General features: G+C 38.4%; 1 protein-coding gene across 1 annotated transcript in view; it reads left to right on the top strand.

The window, feature by feature from the left end:
• The first annotated feature begins 4,776 nt into the window (after positions 1 to 4,776).
• The window catches only part of TTK (TTK protein kinase), a 34,329-nt gene continuing 26,618 nt past the window's right edge, over positions 4,777 to 12,487 (top strand). Inside the window, exon 1 of the mRNA XM_060752961.2 lies at positions 4,777 to 4,888. Coding sequence (XP_060608944.2) covers positions 4,882 to 4,888 — 7 coding nt within the window. The 5' untranslated portion in view covers positions 4,777 to 4,881. The remainder of the gene's footprint in view (positions 4,889 to 12,487) is intronic.

Genomic DNA, 12,487 nt, shown 5'->3' with positions numbered 1-12,487 from the left:
ACACCTCTCCAAACAGGACAGCCTATAAGCCATCCACAAGATGAACTCACAACAGCAAAGGCACATTTCTGTTGCATCACACACACACACCTGTATGAGACAACCGCATGTCTCTCTCATCTATCAACTACATTGTCTCAGCCAGCAACTCTGATACTGTTGCTCCCCACACATTCCTCCCAACAGACATATGAATGTGCTTTACTGCAGCTACCTTGTAAACACAATAGAAAGACAGAAAGAAGAAGATACACAGTATATCATCTACATAAGTGATCTAATTCCGATGCCAGCAGACAGACCTTCATTCTAGACAATAGTAGAATACATGCCCACAGACAGAAAGGCATTTTATAAACTTATTAAGCAGCTGAAGGAGGGCGTTGAATGACACACAACTAGTGCAGAGGCACACTGATGACCGCAGACTCCACTAGCTTGCTCCATTAGGCTTGAAATTAGGAAGAAAGAGACAAGAGTTTATGCCTCATGGGTGGAGGAGCAAGGATGATTCCTTCTTATTTTCTGTATGCTGGGTAATCAAACAAACAGTCATGTCAAAGGCAAAAGGAACCCCAATTTTCATTATAAACAACACAACAGATTCTTCAAACATAGCAAAAAATGTGAACTGGCAAAATCACATTTTTCCCCTATGCCCATAGCCCCAAAAGGCACAGTAATACAAGGGGCATCTCCCATAATCTATCTTTGTAATAAAAGTGAAAACATCTGTCTATCTGTCTATCTATCTATCTTCATGACCAACGGATATAAGGGTGGGGGGATTGACTAGGGGACAATGGCAGTTATATTTCACCCTGCATCCAGAATGCCCTATGACTCCCACTGACTATTTATATATTTACAGTATTTATACCCCGCTCTTCTCACCCAGAAGGAAACTCAGAGCAGATTATAGAACACACATACATCGAATATTCATGCCAATTATACAATTAACAAGGACAGACAATACAAACAGAGGTAAAGACAGTTTTTCCCATCTTGTTTCTGGCATCTTGAAGGCTGTGCTCGACTCAGGCCACAGGGTGTTGATTCATCTTCCATGCTGAGGAGCTTTCCTGCAGTCCATGTCCTTAAGGGTGCCTTTATTACCTCTCTGTTAAAAGTAGTGCCTATTTTATCTACTTGTGTTTCTGCTTTCGACCTGATAGTTGGGCAGGTGAGCTGAATCTCAACCAAATGTGGCGCACATAACCATCATGGCCAGCTCTGAATACTGGCAGGATTTGGAAGGAATTGACATTGGATGCTGGGAGTTCACCCACACCCAGAGAGCATTGTGAATCCAACCAGCAATGGATCTGATCAAACCTGGCATACAGATAAAACATAGCCGAATTTAAATACTGCAGGGAGAATTGAGCCACGATGCTGGGAGTTGTTGTTCACCCACTGACAATGGATCATATCCAACATGGCCAAGTTATATTGGCAGGGTTTGAAGGGCATTGACCTTGGATGCTGGGAGTTATAGTTCAACCACATTATTATGCATTTTCTAATTGGAGATTCATAAAAAAAAGCAAACAATTACCACTTCTTATAAATAGACGTAACTCAGGCATTATTGGTTAATTAAGCTAGTCCTGCCATGCTGGAAAAGCATAATCAAAGCACTCTTGACAGATGTTCATCCAGCTTCTGTTTAAAAGGCTCCAAAGACCTAGCCTCCACCATATTCCAAGGCAGAGAGTTTTATTGTTAAACTGCTCTTACGTTCAGGAAGGGGCATCTCCCATAATCCATCTTTATAATAAAAGTGAAAACATCTATCTATCTATCTATCTATCTATCTATCTATCTATCTATCTATCTATCTATCGGCATGGAATATTTGATGTGTCACGAAAAATTTGAAAGGCTATAGCATAACATGAGCTTAAGCTTGCCAGAGAAATGAAAAACAACAACAATGGGTTATGTCAGTAGAAAAATTAAGAACAAGGAAATGGAAGTGCCTCTGCATGGAGAAGGTGGTGAAATGCTGACAGGGAATAAGGAAAAGGCAGAACTACTCAACATCTTCTTTGTCTCAGGGTGGTTCCAGGCAGGACTTTAATGCAAGCCTAATTGGGTTTTAAAAACCTTGATTGGGTCCGCATTACAGTCCATGCACCTGCGCAACATCTGAGCTTTCCTGGGGGGAGTGGTGTGTCCAGATGTCCTGCCAGGCCTTTTGACATTGTTTCCAAACAATGCTTTCAATTTTCTTAAGAGGGAAAGAATAAATGGATTCTCTAAACACAGCAAGTGCGTATTTGGGAATGAGGAAAGAGTACATGATTTAATGTACTCTTCATAATATAGTATGTTTATGGAGAGCTGATTTGAAAGCAAGATGTGGCTGGGTTCTGGTTGACTTGAAGATAAGACTATAGTGATTCTATCATATGTAAATAATCTTCCTTTGTAGTGCAGGAAACATAAACTTTAATTTTCCAAAAACAATGGCAGTAGGCTGTAAAGGGGTATCTGTTGTTATGGTTTTTGTTGCCATTGAGAAGACTGACATGCAGAACTGTTCTAGTCATACTAACTTTTGGACTTTCTGCCTTCCACATTTTCCTTCAGAATGAACAATGATTTAGGTATTCATTGATTTATTGCAGGAGGTATATTGCATGAATAGTTTTCTAAATGCTACAGGTAAATTAAACCGATCTTATTTATCTAGACTGGAAATGACTATATGGTTTAACAATCTTGCTTACATTGTTTTTAATTTAATTGTCTGCACTCTGGCACCACGAGATGCAAATCCAACCTTAAGAAATGGGGACACAAAGTGGAATCCATGACATGCGAGTGTGGAGAAGAGCAAACTACAGACCACCTGCTGCAATACAACCTGAGCCCTGCTACATGCACAATGGAGGACCTCCTTGCGGCAACACCAGAGGCACTCCAAGTGGCCAGATACTGGTCAAAGGACATTTAATCAACTACCAAGCTTGCAAACTTTGTGTTTTGTCTGTTTGTTTGTTTTGTTAAAAATGTAATACAACTGTCTGGTTGCTCCTGACACGATAGACAAACAAACAAACAAATAAATTCAATTGTCCTATTTATGGTTTTTAAATTGTTGTTATAATTGTTTATATTGTTTGTTTGTTGCAGCATTGAATCATTGCCGTTGTAAGCCGCCCTGAGCCCCCCCTTTGGGGGTTGAGAAAGACAGGTTAGAAATACTGGAAATAAATAATAAATAAATGTATGCACACAGTGTTTTGTGGCTTTTTGTTGGCTATTAAAAGTATCAACACAATTTATTTATTTATAGTTGTAGGGTTACTTCTGTATGTATATAATCTACATCTGGCCCTGCCATAATGTTTTAAAATCTTTTGTGTGTTATTGCTTATATGTTTAACTGTATTATTTATATTGTTTTATTTGCTTGCTTGTTTGTTGATGTATTGTTGTATTTGTATTTGACGGGCTTGGTCTCATGTAAGCCGCCTCGAGTCCCTTTGGGGAGATGGTGGCGGGGTATAAAGATTATTATTATTATTATTATTATGTGTATGTATGTGTACATAATATATATGTCTTCTTTCTAAGCTATTTTTCCCAACTGAGAGGTTAGCATTGCGACTGTCATTTCCACATGTATGTGTATATATGTATATACTATTTATATTTATCGTGTCAGGAGTGAACCAAAACAGTTGTATTGCATTAAAAACAAACAAACAAGGCACAAAGTTTGCAGACTTGGTATTCTATTAAATGTCCTTTGACCAGTAGCTGGCCACTTGGAGTGTCTCTGGTGTTGCTGCAAGAAGGTCCTCCCTTGTGCATGTGGCAGGGCTCAGGCTGCATTGTAACAGGTGGTCTGTGGTTTGCTCTTCTCCACACTCACATGTCGTGGACTCCACTTTGTGTCCCCATTTCTTAAGGTTGGCTCTGCATCTCGTGGTGCCAGAGCGCAGTCTGTGCAGTGCCTTCCAAATCACCCAGTCTTCTGTGTGCCCAGGAGGGATTGCAAGACATCCAGTCCAATCAAATCATTTATTTCAGTCATTGACCAGCACAGGAAAAAGAGTCACATTTTCATACAAACTTGGTATGTTTGGTACATTAAAAATATAAATATAACTACTGAAGCACAATATGGGTGAGACATCCGGTCGTCCCCCTGGGCAACATCTTCGTAGATGGCTGATTCTCTCACTCCAGAAGCGATTTGCAGCACGTATATACTAATTTGAAGAGAGAGAAATCAGTCATATCAGGGAAATCTTGAACTAGATGGCCTGCGACTTAGGTTGCATCTACACTGTAAAATGAATGCAGCTTGACACCACTTTAATTGCCATGGCTCGATGTTATGGAATTCATCAGGTGTAGTTTTCCAATGTCTTTAGCCTCCTCTGCTGAAGAATGCTGGTGTCTCACTAAACTACAAATCCCAGGATTGTATAGAACTGACGCACGGCAGTAATGTCAAAGCGCATTAATTCTAGTTTAGATGCAGATTTCACTGCTGAATCCTAACGACGACTCAAACCTTAAATGGAACCCCTTCTCCCTCTCTGCGGGATGAACTACTAAACCAAGACCAGCCGAGCGATGGGATTGGTCGAGCCTTCCTTCCGTCATTCGCGCTCGCGCCCTCAGCTCGAGCTTTTGTAGTCTCAACAGGGCTCGAGCCCGCCCTCGTTTGCTGTGGCCGAGGGAGGCTCCAGGAGTGGCTCGTTCGCTTGCCAATCAAACGGCGGACCAATCAGGAGCGCGGCGCTTTCTTTTGACGTCTCCCAATCAGCCCCGTCAGTTGTTTTGGGTGACGAAATTCAAACGGAGAAAGCCGTTCCTTCTCTCCCTCCCCTTCGGTGGCGCCTTCCAGGAGAAAGTATGGGCGGTGAGTCCGGCCTCCGGGGTTTGTTTCCCTTTTGGCGGGTTAGTGCTTTCCTCAGGAAGGCCACGGAGGGAAAGGCCTAAGGAGTGAGGGGACTCCGCGGCCTTCTGGGATAGTTGCCCATCATGGCCTCCTCCTCCTCCTCCTCCCCCTTCTTCGCCCCCTTCAAACCACTCCTTGCCCGTTCTCTCTCGCTCAGGAGCCTCTGTTTCCTTCCCTCTCATTTCTGCTCTTACCGTGGCCTTATTTATTCTACTCTGCTTCCTGTTTTTTAATCAGTTTCATTGTGTTTATGCATATGTGGGAAGTTTGAAAGCATGTCCTTGTATTTTTGATTTGGATTATGATATCATCCCCAACTATTCTTTGGAGGAGTCTGGATATCTTATACGTTTTTAAGCTTACTTAGCACAGTTGTCTAACACAGAAAATGCTTGCACTGTGCCTTTCTTTATCATGCTATAGAATTTGTCTTAAATTCAGTCGCTACTCTTAACTAGACTAGACCTACTGAATAAGTAAGAACTTGGTAAGTAAAGTCTTACATAAGACCTATTGATTAAATTAGTTTATTCTGATTTGGATTAGCTGTCAGATCTGTTATTTGCATTTTGAAATAGCTATATCTTCTTGGTTCTGTTAGGCCTACTATACTTTTTTGTCTATTGAAACCATTTACTTCAATTCTCTCATTTTGTCTCAGATGTTTCTGGTATTAGCAGAAAAACATGTAAATAAGTGTTCCTCTGTAGATATGTCTAGTACATGCCAGAACATGTTTTATCTGTGCTGTAGAACAGCATTTATTTCGTAGGTCTACTCCATAAATGTAGCTAAGTTGTTTACTGTTGAAGCAGATAATATGGTAGAATCCTGGGAAAAGCATTAAAACTTCAATTTCTTATCTGTGAGTCAGAGGATGAGAGAATCTCAGGCTTTTCTCAGAACACAGAACAGTGTAGTAGGGACTGGAGTGTATATAGTCAGTTGTTTCACACAATCCCTACTTATTTCATTGATATGTTAATTTCTGGAGTATGAAATTTGAGCTCTAAACGTAGGGGTGGAAGCTTCTCCCAGTTTCTCACAAGTAGAGACAAAATCTCTTGCATTGTTTTTCAAGAAGTTAAACATTTTTAGATCAATACATTTCTTTGGTTAAGAAAATAGGAATTCTTCAGCAGCAGACTTTGAAATATTTATGTTCCTATTCAAAAATAAGCTTTAATTTTATGCTGGACACATGCTGCTGGGCATACTCTCTTGATCATTCTGATTGCCCTTTGCTAGACCTTTCCCAGCTCTACAGTATTACCTTCTGGATTGATTTGATCACTCAGTTCCTGTATCGAGAGAACTGTCCATTTATTCACACTGCTTTCTTTCCATTCTATATTCTTTCAGTCCAAAAAAGGAACTCCCTGTAATACCCTGTGCTACACTTGTTCAGACTTTATCAAGCATGGGGTGAGAATCATATGGCCTTCCTGATGTCATCAGCCCTAGCAACCATAGTCAGTAATGAATAATATTGTGGGTTGCAGTCCAATATCATTTGGAGGAGTATGGTAATTCCCACTTCTGAAGTTGAGAATGCCTTCCGGACCACTCCTATCTAAATATTTTATTGATGTTTTCAAAATACTCTTAAAAGATTTGCGAGATAGAATTCTCCTATGCAGGAGAAATGTTAACTCTTTCTCACTAGGCTTACCTTGCTATATGCTTAATGATTTTTAGCCACACTTTTCATTAATTTAACTTGAATAGAGATTAAGCTAACTGGTGTCTCTGTTGGACAGGTTCCTAAAAGTTGGCCATCCTCTAGTCCTGTGGAACAAAAGCTGATATTGGGGACATTCCATATATTTTGGTTAGGAGATAACAATTCAATGAATTGCTAGACCTTTTTGTTTGTCTGTTTTTAACTTGCCAAGTTCCTTGTTTCTACACTCGGCCCTCCACATTTGTGAGTTTGACTTTTGCAGATTTGATTATTCACAGATTTGATTGAAATGTTGACCATATAACTACACTGGAATACCTAGAGCAGTGGTTCTCAACTTTCCTAATGCCGTGACCCCTTAATACAGTCCCTCATGTTGTGGTGACCCCCAACCATAACATTGTTTTTGTTGCTACTTCATAACAGTCATTTTACTACTGTTATAAATCATAATGTAAATATCAGATATGCACGACGTATTTTCATTCACTGGACCAAACTGGGCACAAACACCCAATGCACCTACATGTAAATGCTAGTGGGGTTGGGGGAGGATTGATTTTGTAATGTGGGAGTTGTAGTTGCTGGGACTTATAGTTCAACTACAATCAAAGAGCATTCTGAACTCCACCAGCGATGGATTTGAACCTAATTTGCCACACAGAACTCCCATGAACAACGGAAAACACTGGAAAGGTTTGGTGGGTATTGACCATGAGTTTGGGAGTTGTAGTTCACCTATATCCAAAGAGCATTGTGGACTCACGCAATGGTGGATCTGGACCAGACTTGGCACAAATACTCAGTATGCGCAAATGTGAACACTGGTGGAGCCTGGGGAAAATAGACCTTGACTTTTGGGAGTTGTAGTTGCTAGGATTTATAGTTCATTACAATCAAAGAGCATTCTGAACTCCACCAACGATAGAATTGGCTCAAACTTCCCACATGGAATCCCCATGACAATCAGAAAATACTGTGTTTTCTGATGATCTTTGGCGACCCCTCTGACACCCCTTTGCGACCCCCTCAGGGGTCCCGACCCCCAGGTTGAGAAACACTGACCTAGAGATTCTTAAAGAAACATCTCTTTTGGAATTTCTAGGTTCTCTGGTGCAATTCTGGTATATGGCTCTAGAAATTCCTAGATAAATGTTTTTCAGGTTAAAAATAGAATTTCTAAAGTAGAACTTTTCTGGTGGGAGAGGGGGGCAAAATCAGTTTTTCTGCAATCTCTATCCTCCTTCAAAATTCCTTTAATGTTATCGTTATCCAAATCTTTAAATGCTTCTCTGACTTCCTGTTCTCTTTATTTTTAAATAAACTGTAGTCATTATTACTGTTATTGACAGCTGATCATTTTTTTTCATCCTACATATTCTGCTGGCATTTTTTTGTGCAACTTTGTATTCTATCAAAATCATGCCTTTTGGGCAAGGCTTTAACCTTCATTTTGCTTAAAGCTTCATTTGAACAGCTTGTTAGCTGATACAAATATAAATTAATGCTACACTGTATCTGGTGCAGGATCACTTATTGTTTTTGTTATACCATGATAACTATCTGGTAATAAAAAATCGATAATGTTGTTGCAATACCTGTCAAATTACATCTAAAAAGCACTTGCTTGATTCCAAACTTTTGTATTTGTTCCAGAGACTTGTATTGCTTGAAAATGTGGTGTGTGTGTGTGTGTGTGTGTTATCTATCTCCAGTGCAGTTAGTAGAACAAGCTGAGAAAAATCCTTGCTTGCCTCTGGGAGAAGTTGTGTATCTTTTGAAATTGTAAATGCAAACAATTGAGTCTTTCCCTCGCCCACATATGAGTGAGATTTCAGGCATTGGTTCTAGGTGTTATTATAACAGCATTCTTCTTAATTCTCCTTATGTGAGAGTGTGGGAAACATTTCACTGGTAAAAGTAAATCTGTAAGTAGGTGGATTAATTTGAAAGGATTATTTAAAATGTTTGTCTGTGATGGTTAATGTGGAAGCTTACCTCCAGTAGTTCTATTTCAAACAACAATGGAGATGCTCTTTATAGGATTGTGGCAGGCTATATTATTTTCCCCAAGTCTTAGTACTTCCTTGGCCATTTTGTTAAATTCCTTCATTACTGCTTTTAGGAAAATAATTTTTCGCAACATCCCAGAATTCAAGACAGAGATACAAATTACCCTTTGATGTCTCAGGACATCTGGTTAGTAATGTTATTATCTAATGCAGACTACTCAGCTTGTGAACCACCAAACTAAACTTAGTGAAAATGGAACTTTATTCACTAAACCTATTGCCTAGGATTGGAAATCCTGAAGAAGATTGTTGAGCACCTGCCAGGAGGCCAGAGTTAATGCATTACTTTTAGCAAGGTGAATAGCAGGTTGCCAATTATAGATGTCTTTCTAAAACAATCTACCACACTCATGATTTTTACAATCTGTTACTACATAGTCCGTTTTCAGTGCATGGTCTGAGTTTTATTTTCACAGCCTGTTGAAATTCAGAATCTGAAAAGATGCAATGCTATCCTAAAATTTTGCTCTCTAGTGTGGGATCTCAACTATTTGCAAGTTTAAGACTGCTTTAGGCATTCGATTTTCTGTTAATAAAAGGTACATAGAAGCATGTTGAAGATATTTATGTGAATTCCCATGCATAAATATATTCCACATTAGCCTTTTTTCCCCCCCACGAACTATTTTTCCTTACATGGAAGAGCATGTAAGCATCATTATATATCTATATAATGTAGTAAGTTAAGAATGTAATCAAACACTGACATTTAAAAATGATTAAATGTGACCTAAAATCATACACAGAAAAATATCCGCATGGACCAGCAGATTTGTCCAGAACTGACTATTGCAGTGCATCTTAGGGTCCAAGGAATCTGTCCAGGCCCCTCAGTCTTGTGGGGAAGCTGTTTTTTGTCCCACCGCCTTGAACTCTCTCTGCTGGGAGGAAGTTGGCAAGTGAAATCTTTGTTCTGACAAGGTTTTAGAATTTGATTGCTAGCAGTCTTAACATAAATGAATAAATAATAGAACAATTAGAAGCATCACCATGACAACTTCATAGTTGCTTTTCTGTTGGGGAGTAAGTAATATGCCTATGTCTTGTCTGATAACAGGAAAAGGGATTATATGTTTCAGGAGGCAATTGGTACCTGGACATAGGTTTCACTAACCGTATTCCAATTGCCAGTTGAAGAATTATAAACCTACTGAGTAACTGTTCCACTTCATAACATCTCCTAATTTGTGTGTCATACAAATAACTGTATTGCCACGTTACAGTAATGCAGAAAGATCCAGCAGGGGAAAATGGTTTTCAATTGTAGTTTATGTTATACTCCTCATTCATTACAGCTTAATGTTATTTACATTGATTTCCTACCCAGATTAGACCCATTCAGGTACTAACCAGATTGAGATATATTAAATTGAACCAGTTTACCCTACCAGTATCATCAGGTATTAACCCTGAATTCCTTAGGTTTCATTTCTTGTTCTCTAAAAAAGAAAGGTAAGAACAGGTAAACTGAATTTCTAAATCAGAAACACCAATTTCAGAATAACAACAAAAACCAAACAGTTTACTTTGTTGAACATCGATTTGAAAATTTGCTGTTACTGTATTCAGATTCTCATATTTTCATTATTTTTGATTTCCGTTAGTAATGAAGTTATAGCCTTGTATTTTTTCCTGATGTTATCCTTAACAATTCTGTCAACTGTACAATAAGTACATGATAGGAGACCAGTCCTCCTAGCCTTTAACATGTTGCATTCAAAACTGGGTATGGTGAGATTTTCTGAATGAAGCAATATCTTTAACTTTGTCTCAGACACTCCCTTTTGTATAAAACTCTGAAGATAATGAGCGCCTGCCCTTAAGGGTATGCCTGGCTGTAAATTACAAGCACACCCCACATGAAGCACATTGTCATATACTCACAAGATTTGCTAGAGAAGCTATTTACTTACAGAACTGAAGGAGATCTTTGCTTACTTTGCTGTTAAACAAGAATCTGGAACCAATGCACACTTTGTATTAAAATTTTGCACTTTGGAAATTATCTTCCTGCTAACTTAGACTTAATTGAAGAAAAAAAAAACCTGAATGCAAACCTATATTGATTTTATTTTCATTTTGACTAAAATATTTTTATTTATCGTGTCAAGCAACCAGACAATTTTGACTAAAATGAAATAAACATATAAACATTTAACTATAATGCAATTTTAAAACAATGCCATACAATCTATGTGTGAATGAATATTGTTTGGTGATTTTTGCCAATTCTGGCTCTATTCTTGTCATGGGCAGGTCACCATTTGTCTCTTAGATCTAACTTTGAAACCAACTCCTCTGGAATATTGGATTGGATGATTGTTGAACATCCTTACATGTTTATGGATACAGACAGTCTGAACAAACAAGACCTATTGCCATGGGCTGCTATCTCTTTCCATTTTCAGACAGACAAAAAGAAAGTATGTAGACAAAATGGAAGTGCTGTAGGAACACTAGGGGAAACTGCCATAAGAACTTTGCCCCTTGGATTAAGTAACCTAACATGCATTTGGAATAGATTTTTGTTCAGTAAACAAGGCATGTTTTATCTGAAGTTTGTGTTGTTAAGGATATTAAAGTGCAAAAACAGCTATTTGAATTTTTCCTTAAAAACTAAAAGCCCATGTTGAAGTTAAGGTGCATGTTCTGAATACTCTTGTTTGCAGTGTACTCCACGGTTCTTAACCAATGGGATATTGTGGCACATTTCTTTAAGAGTGAGTCATAGTTTTTCATGATTAGTATTATCAAAGGCTTTTGATTTTTTTGTGTATTCCATTATCCACTACATGCTTGCAATATAATATCTAGGGCCTCTCATTTCATGAATCCAACTTGAATATTTGGCATTTTTTGCTCCATGTGTGGTATAAACGTCTTTGTATTGGAATTTTGAATAATAATGCAGTGGTCCTGTGGTTACTGCAATCTATGATGCCTCTTTTTTAGGGATTGAAATGTACATTTTAGGATTTCAGTGTTTGTTGTTGTTTTGTTTTCCCCAATTTTGACAGATTTTAGTTAGAACTCAGGTAGAATTTGTCTCAGTAGGTTGGAGGTCTTTTTGGTATTACACTTAATTCTAGTGATTTTTTTTTCTCCCAAGTCAACCTTTCCCTTCACTTTCTGAAATTGTTGCTTTATATTCATATGGTTCTTCCTCAAATGAATTTTTCATCTCTTACATAGGTCTTCGATGTATTGTTTCCATTACTCTTGTTTTAATTTTTTTTATTTTTCGGATCTTGTGGAACATCTCTGCAGTTTTTTTGTTATCACCTTCTATTTTTCAACAGTTACTACAGTAGATCTCCTTGTTCCTGCACACAAGTGACTGAACGGTTGCACTGAGGGGTTTGCCTCTCTATCTGTCACTTTTTATTTCCACTTCTTATCTTTCCATTACTGTTTGAAATATTTATTTTATCATTTCTTGAGGCTTCTCTTTCTTTCTGGCTGTGGATAGTGTATTTTCACATTCCTTCTTGACAATGCCTCTAGCTTCAGTCCAGAGTTCATTTGGGTGTTGGTCAAGTAGACTTAATAAAGTAAAACTATTTTTCCATATTCTATTTAAATTCAATGGGCTGTATTTTGACATGATTGTTTTTCTTTAGCTTTCATCTCATGTTTGATAGTAGTATTTCATGGTCTGTGGCACAATCTTCCCCTGGTCTTGCTTTTTAAAATGGAGCTACTCCATCGTCTGTCTACAATTATGTTTGAGGCTCTTCGGGAAAAGAATTGAATCTTTCTAGCAACATATAGCTAAACTCCATTAACAGAAATAACAGTATTCAC

This window comes from Anolis sagrei, chromosome 1, assembly GCF_037176765.1.
Source record: "Anolis sagrei isolate rAnoSag1 chromosome 1, rAnoSag1.mat, whole genome shotgun sequence".
Taxonomy (NCBI): Eukaryota; Metazoa; Chordata; class Lepidosauria; order Squamata; family Dactyloidae; genus Anolis; species Anolis sagrei.
This window is presented reverse-complemented; position numbering and strand designations above follow the sequence as displayed.